This window comes from Thamnophis sirtalis, unplaced genomic scaffold (genome assembly GCF_051295495.1).
Source record: "Thamnophis sirtalis isolate CommonGarterSnake01/CBP01778 unplaced genomic scaffold, rThaSir2_p1.2 scaffold_3, whole genome shotgun sequence".
NCBI lineage: Eukaryota > Metazoa > Chordata > Lepidosauria > Squamata > Natricidae > Thamnophis > Thamnophis sirtalis.
The window spans coordinates 83,883,725-83,899,042 of NW_028261383.1; the positions used below are offsets into that span (position 1 = coordinate 83,883,725).

General features: G+C 36.0%; 1 protein-coding gene across 8 annotated transcripts in view; it reads left to right on the plus strand.

Annotated features, from left to right (window-relative positions):
• The window catches only part of EBF1 (EBF transcription factor 1), a 359,655-nt gene that overhangs the window by 252,978 nt on the left and 91,359 nt on the right, over positions 1-15,318 (plus strand). For 4 of the 8 annotated variants that reach the window (XM_014059163.2, XM_014059169.2, XM_014059166.2 and 1 more), the window contains exon 8: positions 11,653-11,794. In XM_014059163.2, the coding sequence (XP_013914638.1) occupies positions 11,653-11,794 (142 nt within the window). The remainder of the gene's footprint in view (positions 1-11,652; positions 11,795-15,318) is intronic. The other 4 variants (XM_014059167.2, XM_014059171.2, XM_014059168.2 and 1 more) reach the window with 1 other exon arrangement.

Consider the following 15,318-nt stretch of genomic DNA (forward strand, 5'->3'; position numbering starts at 1 on the left):
TCATATCTGCGTGCAAATGACTTTGACATCCTTGTAGGGCGTCAGATATATATGAACCCAGCATTCCTAAGCAGGTAGCCTCTATCCACTTGAGTAATCCTGGTTAATGTTCATGTTTTTGCATTTCTTTAATATAACACTATTCCAGCAGAAAAACTCCTGGCTTTCTATGAAATAACCTCGTTCCAAAACAGCTACAGTGGTTAAATCATAGATCCTTTTGGTCTCTGGCATACTAAGAGAACTTTTTCAAGGAAAATATCTTGTTTAACTTTTTTTAATCTTACCTCCCTATGCAATTTATTCAGAGGACTGCCTTTTGTAATATTACAAGATATGTTTAAGCCTTTAATATGAACTAAAACTTACATTTTCATGGAGGTTTTTTGGGGGAGGGGGCTTAAAGATAGTTTGTAATGTTGAGAACCAGTTTGGTCTAATGTAGTGGTTCCCAACGTGGGGCCCACACCCCACAGGGGGGCAATTTGGTTTTTAATGTGGGAAATTTGAACCTTGTTTAAACCAAGTTAATGGCCTTTTAGGCTTCCTACGCGTAAGTAGAGTTCACTTTTTGAGTAAAGTTAGAATTGTATGTGATGTGGGGGAGAGTGGCATCAGGATTTTAGAGATGCTTAGATGGGACATGGACCAAAAAGGTTGTGAACCACTGGTCTCATGGTTAAAGTACTAGGCTAGAAAGCAGGAGACCCTGAATTCAACTCCTGCTTTACCAATGAAAGTCAGCTGGTTGACCCTGAGCCAGTCCTCTCTCAGCCGAATTCATCTCACAGAGAGGAATAGGAGGAGGAATGGATGTTGAATATGTTCTCCTTGAGTTATTTGTAAACATAATAAAGGTGAGATATACAGTAAATAAATAAATAAATAAATAAATAAATAAATAAATAAATAAATAAATAAATAAATAAATAAAAATTGAAAACCATACATCCCTATAATACAGGATAGAACAATATAATCATTACATTATGATCTTATTGAGATATATAAACATAATCACCCCATCTCCTGAACTAAGCTCAATATAAGATGGACAGCTATATAAATGTTATAGATAATAAAATATAACAAAAGTAGAATTGTGGGGCAGGGTTACAACTGCCTGAAACTCATATTTTTCTTAATCAATCATTTAATGTTTTTATTTAATATTTTTTATGGGAGAAGATCAATTAAGAATGAAGACTTCAGGTATTAGTCCCTTTCCATTCAACGAGGCATAGGATCACTGTCAAAAACATATATAGGATTACTCTGTTACCAAGAAGAAACCCTGTGGCTTTCTGAGTAAAAAAGCATAGAATTAATCTCTTAGCTCTGTATTTTTTATTTTCATAGTGTAGATGATAAGGAAGACAATAATTGGAAAAATTACCAAAATGTATGTGGGCATTTGTGTATATGTTTCTATGAGTGTTCCTGATAAAGTTGCTTATAAATATAGTACATATAATTATGTTTACATTGCACTTTAAAGCCGTAAATGATTTAATGTCCAATTATCTGAGAATGTGCCTTATTGGAAGAAGCTGTATAAGTACTGAATTCAGCAGGATGCTGTCTTAAAAATGCTATAAATTTCAGAGCATTTTTCTTTCTCATACACAGAAGGCATGTCAAACTCTCTAAAAGAAAGTTTTCTTGGAAGTTGCTCTTGGCTCCCACATTCTTTGACTTGAAGGAAAGGGTATGACTCTGCTCTTCACTGAGGCCTTTTGAGTTGGATTGTTACTGATTCTAGCTGCTGTTGATGCAGTTTTAATGCATGATTTAACTTTAATATTATATGTCTTAGGTGTCTTGAGTACTCTTGTCTCTCCCCCCACAGCACTCAGTTTGAAGTCTCCATAGAATAGGTTTGCAAGCTGCCTTTCTGACACATTTTGTCTAGTTCCTTTGATGTACTTCTCATCTTTTGCCAGGACTACTTCATATTTCATTATCAAAAATCAGATCCATTCCAGCTGCCATCATCTCGGTAGCACTTTGTTCATTTCCAGTATTTTTGCTTCTCTTCCTGGACCACGTTATTAGACAAAATAAATGTCTAATAAATGAAGAAAATGCAATCTTGCCCCTCAGTCTTCTGCTCAGTGCTTCATAGTCCTTTACAGTGTCTTCAAGTCTATGATTGGTTGGATTCCTACATGGATCAATAGAAACAGGAGGAGGTGTTTGTCACATCCCAATTGGGTGCTCCAGGCTCTTCATATGCTATCTGGATGAATGACAGATTACTGCTTAGGTCTCATTCAGTGGAAGGTCTCTGATCAGCCCTACTGGTGGCTTCCTTGTCTTCAGGGCAGGCACAAGAATCCTCCTTTTTGCCTTGAGCCTATTGAGTTGTCGTTTTTAATTCCTGAACCTGCTATTCATCTCAGATTCATTACCAACTTCCATAATGGCAATTGGAAATTGGTGATGTCTTAGGTTGTTTCCTTTCCTTTCCTTTCCTTTCTTTTCCTTTCCTTTCATTGTCTGATCACAGACCTTAACATTTCCCAGTTTGTAATTTTTGATGCAGAATGGTTAGGGATTTCTTAGCTGTATTTCCCCAGATTAAATTCTGTTTTGCCTTGGCCTCGATAAACCTAGCCTATTTTTCCAGAATATCCACCAGTTAAATCTGCTTCATATATAAGGGCATCTAGCATGAGCAGCCAAGGCTAAAGACTGTCAAAGCATCAGTTCAAAGCTACCTGTTCTGCTGCCAGTTCAGAATTCCCCCAAGATGTAAGCTGATTTTCATATGGTAATGCTTTTGTGTGTTCTGTCAGAAGAGCAATCAAAAGTTTGTGTAGGTGACCAGGTAGGACATAAGAGAGGTTGTTGATCTCTTGACTTGTAAAGACATTCTGTCAGGCAAGCTGAGCCTCACAGCAGTTAAGCTTTCCATGTGTAAACAGAGACTGCTTAATTACACGGGTCATGTCAATTAGCGTGACCATAGCATTTTAAGGAAATTAATCACTTTCAGCAGAGCAGATCACCCTTCATACTTTTAAAATCCAGCCTGTCTTCTTCAGTGAACAAAAAATAATAATCTATTTCTATGGGCAATGGTTATGATTTTTTCTCCCTCCTACCCTCCTAGCTTCCTGATCTGGTGCTTGAATGTTTGTAGAAAACAAGTCTAGCTTCTTGTTGATGATGCAATTTATTTATTGTAGCTGGGCAAGGAAAGCACCAGTTGGCCATTGTCAGAGCCACGATGTTAAGAGGACAGCCTCCTTGCCCAAGCTATGATGCCTCCTTTCATGAGACAACTTACACATTCCTATAGTTCCAACTTAATATGTCCCTCTTCTCCATGAACTGTTCATCTCAGCATCGATCACCTGAATTTAGATTGAATAAAAAATATTGATAAAACATTTTGCAATTGAGTTCTGTTATGAAAAGCAGATATGATTGTTGTGATGTAAAAATATAATTCTAACTCTTATATATTCTTAAGGTTCAGTTCATGGGCTATCTCCCCCACACTTGATAGACTTACTTTCTTTAGAATTTTCCTGAGTGTTGACTGTTTAGGGAAGAAGTTCCTGTGGATTTTTACTCTGCCAGTCATTGCCATCTATAGGAGGTGGTGCTCATCTCCATTTTGAGGCCGTTGAGCCAGTGCTGTCTGAAGATGCTTTTGTAGTCATAACAAAAGGGAGCACTGTTACTTTCACAATGATGTAGTACCTATTTATCTAGTCACATTTGCATATTTTTGAACTGCTAGGTTGGCAGATCTGGAGAAATAACAGAACACATGAGTCTTGAACCTGGGTGAACAGCTTTCCAGTTGACAAGCCCAGGGTCTTAAGTAGTGTGCCACTGCACCACCCTGTTTGAAGAAGTGTGAACAGATAATGTGAATGTATAAAATTCAATGTTTACCCTAGAGTTAATTAAGACATATTTATTTATTTATTTATTTATTTGAAACATTTATATAGCCACCCATTTTATACAAAACTCTGAGCAACCTCAGAATACTTGTGATAATATAAATTATTTGAGAATATAATGGTAGCAGACATAAAAAGAAAAAAGCTGGGATTGTACAGTATCTCTTTGATACATTCAACATAATCCAAATATTCTATTTGTAATTGTTATTTCAATTACAATTTGAAAGAACTGCACTATCCTTTTGATTGGATGACAAATGAATGCATGTGAACAATTTTAACACATGCAGGAATGATAATGGAGTGAGATAAAGTTTTATCTAGATCAGGGAACAGGGGTGTCAAACTCACGTTGTCACAGTGATGTCACGTGACGTATCAGGACTTTTCCCGCCTTCGCTAAAATGGGGGTGGGCTGGCCAGCACATGACGCATCTGGCCCTCAGGCCATCAGTTGACAGCCCTGATCTAGATTGTTAGGAAAAAATAATTGATCAAATTTATGCCTTCCATGGAAGTAAATGGCAATATAGAATCATTCTGTATTTTATTTATTTCTCAAATTCCTCTCCTGCCTTTCTTCCAACTGATAATCCCCATGATATCTGCCCTCAATTCTTTAACATTGATGGAAAAAAGATTATTAAATAAATTTAGCACATACCAGTATTATTGTTGCAAATAGGACATTTCATTTTTTTATATTACATAAACAGCTGGAATAAAAACTGATTTGAAAATATTTGAAGGAGTCAGCTGGAAATAAAGTTGCAGCATTCCAATGCTAGGAATACAAAGTAGACATTGTGGCAGTGCATTAGAAATTAAGTTCTGTTTTGACAATATTATTTTGTTGTGAGTTTGGTGATTCATTGGTGATTCAGTGCTGAGTCTATTCAAGAGATGCAAATGACATTTCATGAGGCTAATTTTAAAAATCGGCAATGAGTGACTATATTTTAATCATCATGAAGCTTTTACCTAAATTTAGGTCAGGCTTTTAGTATCTTGGGACTAGAAGTTGAGTTACAAAATAATAATAGATTCATGCTGCCAGAATCTGTCTAGAAATTAACTCAGCCTCTTTCACAAAGCGTTCAGAGGTGTAAACAAAAATATACACTTCTTTCCAATAAAGTGTAGATTACTGAAAATATCAGGAATGTGCCATAGATTAATTTAACCTAATGGTGTGTAGTCCAAACAGTGATCAATAAAACTCTTAATCTTGAAATATTAGATGAAGAATTCTGTGATGGTTCTAAGTGTGAGGAATGGTTGTAAGTCGCTCTTTTGAATGGCATTGTGTTCTGTCCCCCCTTCCTCGCTCGTTAACCGATGACAGGCAAACAAACTTAAAAGGAACGCTCTTTATTAGTTCTCGGCTCAGACTGGCTGTGAGCCCAAAAATAACATAAATACAAGTCTCCGACAAGAATGCAAAACAAAACTCTTACAAGCAATGCACTTCTCCAAGTGTATCCTTGAATCAGGGGTACAGAAAGCCAATCACTTCTCCAAGTGTCCTTCAAATAAACCACGACCGATGATCAATAAAAGGTGCACGAATGAATGAACGTTGACTCCTGCAACCAGGGTGTGGCACCATCCATCCTTTTATCTCCAAAACCCCACTAACGAGCCCCAGCTGCATCGTTAATTTTGCATCCCGAAAAGACTCACAGAAGACTGCTGCTGAGTCACAACAGCATTGTAACTTTGAACGGTCACTTAATGAATGGTTGTAAGTAGAGGACTACCTATATGTGAATAGATGATGGTACTGCCGAATCTCCCCCCCCCCCCGGTTTGCTTTTCCCAAATTGAAAACTGTGTTTTCTTCACAACATTTGGATAGGTTTGAGATTTGGCAGGCTTGTCCATATCCATGTTTACATGAATTTGTCAGCACTTCATTAATCAATTTTTAAACAGGAATTTACTTTTTTTTTCTCCATCTGTTGGTATGCACTTTTTAAAAGGTTGCTTCTTTGCATACTTTTTTGCATACTTTGCATACTTATGGTTGTGAGTTTTTTTTTAAAAAAAAACTAAAACAAAACTTGTTTCTGTTGCAAGTTAATTTTGCACATGCTTTGATCAAGATACAGTCCATTAATGCAGCAATTGAAATGAGTTGCCTTTTTAAAGAGATATTTGGATCATAGTTAAGAAATTCATTCTCTCTTAAGAAGTTTTCCTCACTCTTATGGGATTTCCCAGTTTCCAGAATAAAGGTATGAGTGGCCTTTAGTCACAAAACAGCCAGTATCCCTTACAAGCGTGTTCAGAACAGATTAGTTTTTCCCCATTTCACAAAATATTAATGTTTAATATTGTATATACTGAATATGTTTTTCTTAAAACTATATGGCCTCTGATTAAAGTAATGCATGCTTGTGTGGAAACAATAGGTTTCTTTTTCTTGTTCTACAGGTGCACTATGAATAATCACTTCTGAAAGCAGACCACCAAATAACCACTAGTATTTTTTTCATACTTCCTGATGCTGGAAACAGTTTCTCTAGGGGATTCCTTTTTATAGTTATTTTTTCTCCTAATGGCTATAAAAGAACCACCCTGGTATGGCATCACTGTAGTAAATCATGTTCTAGTCAAGGAAGCTAGGTAGCAAGGTTATGTTATGCAATGAATGAGTTGGACTGAGCCCCCGGTGTTGCAGATGTTGTGGGTAGCAAGAATTAAATAACGGATTTCAGTGAGATTACTCCAGTTTAAAAAAAAAAGTTAATCAATGTTCTCCTGCGGAGAAAAATATTGCATTCTCTTTTATAGGCTCAGAGCTCCCTATACAGCATTATTTGAAACTCTGATTTAGTTCTTTTAAATGGAATAGTATTAAACACTAGGATTTGTTAGGATTTATGCTCTTCAAATACTTTAGTCTGTTATTTTTTTCCTTTTCCTTTATTCCTATTCCTCTATATGGTTGGTTTTTAAATCTATGTATTAACAGCATTTTCAGGCAGCGGGGAAAAAAAATCAGTATCAAAATCAACCTTAAAATAGAACAGAACAGAATGAGGCATTCCTAATAAATTTGGAGGATGTCTATAGAGGGAAACTTTGTATTGGTTCCTGACCATTTTTCTTAAGATAACAATGTCATGTATTTCTTATTGAATAGGAGCAAAATCCTCTGTCCTGAATACCAGCATATTTGAAAAGTATTCATAAATTACCAATTTCTAGATTTGTCTCTTCCACCCTCACCCTGGAACTCTTCCCTGTGTAAAAACAACAGTTTCTTGTGTCTCCTATTGCTTAATTAATTAATCATTGTAGAAAAATACATAATACTCCAGTGCCTTGACATGCAAGGGCCTTAGGTGTCCTGTACAGATGTCAATGGTATTACATGCAACTTGATGTAATTATGTAATGATGGCATGTCACAAACGACATACAGTATTTCATTTGCATCATTTGCACAATGACATCATGATGCGGATACTATCTCAGGTCCCTTCCCACCAGTGCAGAGGCCCATGAAAACATGGTGTTACAGTATCTGAGTAGCTTAGTATCTTGTGTAGGGTTTTTGCTTTATCTATTTATAAAATTCAGTAATACTATAAATATATTGGGGGTGTTTGCATTTCTCAGTTGACTTGAATGGCCAAGATTGTATAATGTAACCCAAGATAACTAATATTTTTAGTAAGAGCTATTAGTTAACTTTTTTAGTTGAAACAGTTCAATATTCCATATATATATTGGGCAAATTAAAGTGACTGATCCTAGGAGCCCTGGTGGTACAGTGGTTAGAATGCAGCATTGCAGGTTAACTCTGTTCATAGCCAGGAGTTCAGTGCTGATTGGCTTGATGTTGACTTGGTGTTCCATCCTTCTAAGGTCATTAAAATGAGGACTCAGATTGTTGGGGGCAATATAGTGACATTTGTAAACAACTCATAGAGTGCTGTAAAACATTAGCGTTGGGTATATAACTCTAAATGCTATTCCTATTCTATTGCTAGTGTTATTGCTATCATTACAATCTTGTATTTAAGGATTTTCACTAAATAGTGCTTTGCTAAATAGTGCTCTCTATTAAGGCACAGGCAGTTTTCTATCCAGGTACATATTTGCCATATAGAGAACTGTCTCTATGAATCTTGATTATTTTTTAAAAAAATAATTTAATTTAATTCCAAAGTTTGGCTGATGTGTTCTTTTTCAGTATTCTCTAACTAACATGCTGGTTCTATCTCGCTCAGTACTCTAACTTCTAAAACTGTTTAAATATCTAATGAAATGAGCTAATGGCATTCTGTGACAAACTATATCCAGACACAAATCATTCACAGGCTTGTAAACATTAATAAATTGAGGAGAGGAGGGGAGGGAGGGACAGATTAAATAAACAGAAAATTGGAACTGCTGGATGAAACAGTGTTTTAGGTCAAGAAATGACAAAACATGTTTTTGAGAAATTTACTATGGTTTATGAAATATTACTTTGAAAACTTTGCTTCATTTTCTTCCCTTTCACCCATTTCAAGCCCCATAAGGAAATTCTTGCCAGCAACCCTTTCTGTTCATGCAACTTTGAGAGGGTAGCAGCTTCCTTGGAGAATTGAAGAAATGTTTGCCAATCCTTGTAAAGCATTTCACCTCTTCAGAGGCTAAAGCTTCTCAATACCAAGAACAATTAAAGCAAGAGCCTTGTGGAGCGACTGGGGAATTCAGCAAAATAAATCAGAAACTCTCTTCCTTGGCTCTGGAGGGTAGCCTCATTATAAGAGCAGATCTATTAGCCCCTTTGCCATTGTCTTTCATTTCTCAAGTGAGGTGATTCTAATTAAATTAATCTGCATGTCAATCTATCGGTGATCAATCAAAGAGGCTGAGGTCTCCCTTAGCAGCGCTGTGCTTGAGGCTGACAGGGGCTGATAATGGAGGAAGAAATAAACTGTCGAGCAAAGTTAATTAGTCAACATAATAGGTGGATTAAACAGGAGCCAGCTGATTGCAGTTTCACATGTTGAAGCATGAGGTGGGAGCTGAAACTGCAATTAACAGACAATTATTATATTTGGTTGTAAGAGGTCGCATGAATAAACATATCTCAGTGGGTTTCCATTTTTAATCCCCCTTCCTTGTTTAATTTAAGGAGAAGTGTAGGTCATTTCTTCTTATTGTTTTAGCAAAAGTTCTGGAAGGCAGGTTCATGGGAGGGAAACTGTAATTAGCTCGGGATGCTTAATGAGTGGTAGTGGAATGGAAACATAGCCTTTAGGTTGAACGCGTAGTTAGGCAGTCACAAAAAAGAACAACAACACAGTCACACAGATGCAGAATTTCCCTAAAACTTGAGAGAAAACAGGTTTTGTGAAAATGTCCTGCCACAATTTTCATTGGTGATTTGTTTTGTTGATTCATCATCCCGGTTGGAATAGGTCCTGTTGAATGTATAACTAATCAGATACAGTATTTGTTATTAATCTGTTTCTCCCCCTTTCCCCCATCCCTCTCCATGATCAAACACAACAGTACATTAATATTAGTGTGGACAGGCATTTATTCACAATAAGGGTGGTTCTTTTATCATCTACATCAGGGGTGTCAACCTCACGTCATCATGACATTATCATGTGACATATCAAGACCTTTCCCCCCTTCACTAAATCAGGGGTGGATGTGATCAGCACGTGACACATCCAGCCCATGGGCCACAGGTTTGACAGCCCTGACCTACATCATCTACAACATACATCTACGATGATGTTATCTGGTTAGGGAAACGGAAAGTCTTCAAGAAAAGAAGCAAGCTCAGAGAGCACCAACGACCCCTCATGTCAACCCTGAGCTACAACTATCCTTTATCGGAATAAATGGCTGTTGTGTTTGATCATGGTAACAAATTGACTTAATGCTAAGGCTATATTTCTTTACAGTAATCAAAATCAGTATTATTATAACTGTTATTATTTTAAATTTTAAATAAATTCTGGCAGACTCCTGGAGACTCACAACAATACTAGTCTGAAAGAAACAAACAACATAAATAAAAAGTACAATACATGTTTATAATATCTCTAATCAGAAATTAGTTCATATAGCATAACTAGATAGCTAAGCTTCTAAATGTGGATGGTCCATAGTTATTCCCACGAAGCCTTCCAAGGTTTTTGATCTTTGATAAATTTTGGAATGTCATCTCCAAGGGGTGAGCAAAATTGCTTGCGGGAGGAAGTTCCAGAACATTGGTGCCAAAATGGGAGACCTGCCCTTCTGGGTTCAGTCCTTTCCACCTCAAAGAATTAGGATATCACATGGAGATTCGCCCAGAAGAGCCTTAGATGGGTCAAATTTGGTAAAATCAGAAGTTCTGGAAATGCTCAACCATATTTGGAATTTTAAATTGAAACTAGCACTTTGAATTGTATATGGAAGTCTGCTGGTAATCAATACATCACACCCATATAATTTGTGCCATACAATCACAATGACTAGTGCTGAGATAAAAGTGGTCCAGGACTGGATCACGGACTGGGGGTTGGGACTCCTGTCTTAAGGCATGCCCTTAGTACTTTGTTATTTAACTCCTTAAAGAAAAAAATTGTTTTGTAAGATTCTCTTAATATAAATGAGACTCAATATAATAAAGAAAAGTGATGATTGAGATGGTAATAAAAAGGGTAATAGTAATAATGCCAGTATTATCAATGCTGTCATCTAAATGTCTCAGTTCTCTATTCTACACTTTTAAAGTTGACATTTTTTATACAATCTCTAAAAGGTCCTTTTAATATATATAAGATTCAACTATAATAAATAATCACGGTTGAATCCTATTTTTGATCCATAGTGAGCACAGAAAACAATGCACATTTTTATCAAAGTAACTTAATGAAAATCCTTTATCCTTTAACTTGCTCAAAAATATATTTTATCAATAAAATTATGCTTTATTAATAAATGTATCAGTGGGTTGAGTTTGTGATTTTTGTTTGTTTTTTATTTATTTATTTATTACTAAATGTATATGCTGCCCATCTTACTGTCTAAATTTCCACCTATCTTCTATTGTACAGTAAAATAATATTTCTATTCTAGTTGTTCCCATTAGGATAATAAAGTTTGCAAAAACACTAAATTTACACTTGATCGCTTGATAAAGGCAGAGTCTGCTTAGATTTGAAAAGTGGTATTCATTTACGTTCTAAAATATTCTTTATGGATACAATCTTTCTTTCTCTCTCCCCTGTTCAGGAGAAATTTGGACAAATGTATACACTCCAGGCTTTAGCAGTGTGATGAATTCAGTTACTCTAATCCAACTTTAGCAACCAATTTTGTTTTTGCACTTGAATCAATTCTCATTTGCAGTGACAACAGTTTATCTATTCTGACATGCATGCTGAAGGATGATGTGGAGTAATATGCAGCCAACTCTTTTAAAAAGGAGTTAATAAAGCTGCTCTTGTTAAAATTATGGTTAACAGTATATATTCCTTTATACAGCTACAAACTTTGTAATTTGACTAAATGACATCAAAAGCCTGTGATGCCAAAGACCCACTCATCAATAGCACCTCTTGTTAGAGTCATAGAGTCTAGGCACTAGTTATTATGCGAAATAGCTGTGCAATTTTCTGCCGCTCCCAGCTGTTATTTAAGATTCTGGGTTTATTAGTCTCTGTGCTTTATTTGATTTTAAATTGTATTAAAGTGTTTCCTTATATTGCTGTTCCACTTGCAGGTTGTGGTATCTACAACAGTCAATGTGGATGGCCACGTCTTGGCAGTATCGGATAATATGTTTGTGCACAATAACTCCAAACATGGGCGGAGGGCTCGAAGGCTTGATCCTTCGGAAGGTACGCCTTCTTATCTGGAACATGGTAGGCATTTTTTGTTGGTTGCCATTTCTTCTTTCACTATGGGTCCTTGGGCTTTCTTTCCCCCTAATTCTTCTCATGCTCAACACTGCTGCAAAAATTTGAAAATATTGCTAAAAACCAGCACCAAAATTTCAACCTATTTGAAAGATTCTACAACTCCAACTTATGCATCGAAGTAGGGCTCAATCTTATATAAGGTAGAGTTCAAACAATCACACAATTGATTATTTTTTGTAAATCTGAAGTAGTCAAGACCAGTTTCTCTAAAAGGACTGTTTCTCAACCTTGGCAACTTGAAAATGTGTGGTCTTCATCTCCCAGACATGTTGGCTGGGGAATTTTGGGAGTTGAAGTCCACACACCTTCAAGTTGCCAAGGTTGAGAAACAGTGCTATAGAGAATTCTTTTATGGACAATATGTTTTAAATTGATAAATATTGCTTTTTGTTATGTACATAATGTTCCTAAACATTTCCAGTTCTATGAAGTAGAAGAAAACGAGAGAGTCTCTGCAAATGTGTATATACATTGGATCAGTGACTGTAAAATAGTCACGCTACATTACCTCTTTTTTTAATTCCAAGAAGTAGTAATGTTAATAAGTATTCTGGATCTTATAGTGCATATCTACAGTAGGAAAGTAGGAATCTAGAAGCTGTAAAAACAGGAGTCCCAGTCAACATAACCTGCAAGTGGGGGGGAGGCTGGGTGTTGGAGTTCATTGTTTAGATGGCCACATGTTCCTTATCTATGGCTTACAGGATGATTATGAAATAATACTAGCCTCACACCTACTCTATAATCCAATATCAAGAATAACTTGTTGGTGGCTGAGTCAGCAACTGAGTTTAGTGAGCTATCTTGCAATGACACCATGCTTACTTGAATGAAATTAATCTGAGTCTTTGAATATTTTCTTGCAATTGTTCTTCTGAACATTTTTTAAGACTTAGAAAGGCAGTCTTACAAAGTATTCATGGATAAATCATTTTCGCCACTTTAGCATGGAGAAATGTTTATTTATTTATTTCATTAAACTGTTTGTTTTTTTACTTTAAAAAGAAACTCTAAATCGGTAAACATATAAAACAAACACAGTGTTAACATAGTGACTAACAACTGAAAGTATGAAACAACAGTACATTACTGGCCAACATCTTTCTCAAGTTCTCCCTGGAAAATGAAAAAAAGAGGGATCTGAATATAACCTTTAAAAGAAGCAAAGAGGATGCTGAATGTATCTTACTAGAAGATTATCTGTGGCATGAAGCTTACACACTGTACTTTCAAAACTGTCAGTGAAAGATGCAGTTCTGAAATCCATCCATAAACTGGGAGCTTTTGTGGAAATGCTGTTTATCAAAGCAGAATTTCACTAGTGTAGTGGTGAAAAGCTTTGTGTAATGACTACTACTTCCTTCTCCTCTTCCTTCATGGGCCAAATAAATCATAAATTGAGAGTAGAGATGAGTGGTTCCTTGTGGTTTAGGGGAAGGGGGAGGAGAAGTAAATATAGAGTGCATTGTCACCGGTGGGTAGAATGGAAGCAAACAGTAAGTAGATCCAGAGCCAAATGTGGATGGGGCACTTATTTGCTCACTCTCACCTCCCAGATCACTTTCTTTAACACTTTGTTTCTCTGTAACTGGCCAGGACAGATTTCTCTTGCCAGAGGTATGAAGTGATTGCTTACAGAGGGCTTTTGAAATTAGGCCAAAGACTGCATGAAATTAGACTGAGGTACTGGTTGCCCACCCATGATTTAGATAATACAAAGGAATCTTGTTCCCTCAGCGTCTCTTCCACCTTCCCAGTGAGAAGAAAAAGCCATACCAGTCATGGAGTAGGCATAATGCTTGTTTCTCTCACTTATGAAAAAAATATGAATAGATAAATTAAAAATTAAACAGATGTGAAAAAAAAGAAATAGACTTATGCTGGAGCTAGTAGAGTTTAAAAAGGGATGTTTTTACCATTACCGATGGCCTCCCTCACCCATCCTCAAGGAATTGCTGGGTATGAATTTTACCTTGTGCATTAGGTCCATATTGCTTTTACTGTAAAACTAAAGTAAGAAAGACTTGCAAGTCTTAATGTACCCCCCCTCCCTCTTTTATATTCACGAGAACTAGGGAGGGGCTTGATTGAGTGACTTAATCAGATTACATTCCTATCCCTGACACAATCTTCTTTTATTTTACTGTTATCTTAGAGGCAGTTCTTCCTCTTGCCCCTTAAGACCATTCCCCCTTCTGCCTACATCATTTGGGTAAAGAGATTGTGTTTTAGAAAAGCCACATGGACAAGTTCAGCCAGGGCATGTTGAGACTGCAACAAGTAGGATATTAATCTCCCACAACTCCAATTAGTATTAATATGCATGTATAAATAGCTTATGTCAATGCTAACAATATTTACCACTTAGCATATCTGAAATTTATTCTAGGAAACTAATATGTTGAAAAACCATGCAGCATAAAAATATGAACTGCCATCATTGTAGGAACCATTGGCATTAAAAACACAACCTCTTGCCTCATTATCAGGCTGCCCTACTATTATATCTTATCATTTTACTTTGCATATATGTAAAACAGCGCTCTTTATGTTATAGCAACTACTTACATAATAAATTTGGTCATGTGGTAAATGCATAATGTATCAGATCCACAAGTTTGCACTTTCTAACCTAAAATTCTTAGCTCAGCAGTGTTTCTTATTATATAAACATAACTTACATCTGTATTTATTTAGCCTTAACTTTTATGTAGACCATGAGACATTTTATGCAATAATTCATACTATAGATTTTTTCCCATCCTTGCCAGCAACCTAATTTAATAAACAAACCACTGTCATAATTTTTGGCTGATTTACTAAGGAATGTTCAAGCTGATATTTTATTAATTAGAAGGAAACGAAGTATGCAGAGAATATCTATTAATTCATCCTTGAAGTTTCTTATACAAACCAAATCCTCCCCTTCTTTCTTTTATTAAAAAGATAGGATACAGATTTTTTTAGATGACTCAGTGAACACAGGTAGTACCCATTTAAGAACAAGTTTCATTCCCAAGGTCTGTCCTTAAAGTCAAATTCGTTTGTAAACTACACCAGTGTTATTGTATAATACTACATAAGTACTATAGTATAATGAACTTGAACCACTATTCATTTAACTTGAATCACTGTGCATTTAACTTGAATCTTGCTACAATAGGATCTGTTCTTAATTATGGGTATTGTTTAAACCAGAATGTTCTTAACTTGGGGATCTGTTGTACCTGCCAATTAGAAGGATAGGCCAGAATTCCTTCAGATTGGAAACTTTCTGCTTTCACTCTTGGCAAAAAGCTACCTGCTCTAAATTCTGCTCATAGTTCCTTTCCATATTAATATGGAGAGAAAAAGGAAAATCAGATTCCAGCTAACAGCAGTTGGTATGAAAATTCTGCTTGCATGAGTTTATACCAAATTTTGTAATTTCACAATCATATTTTAGTATTGGAATTAAAGCATTATTT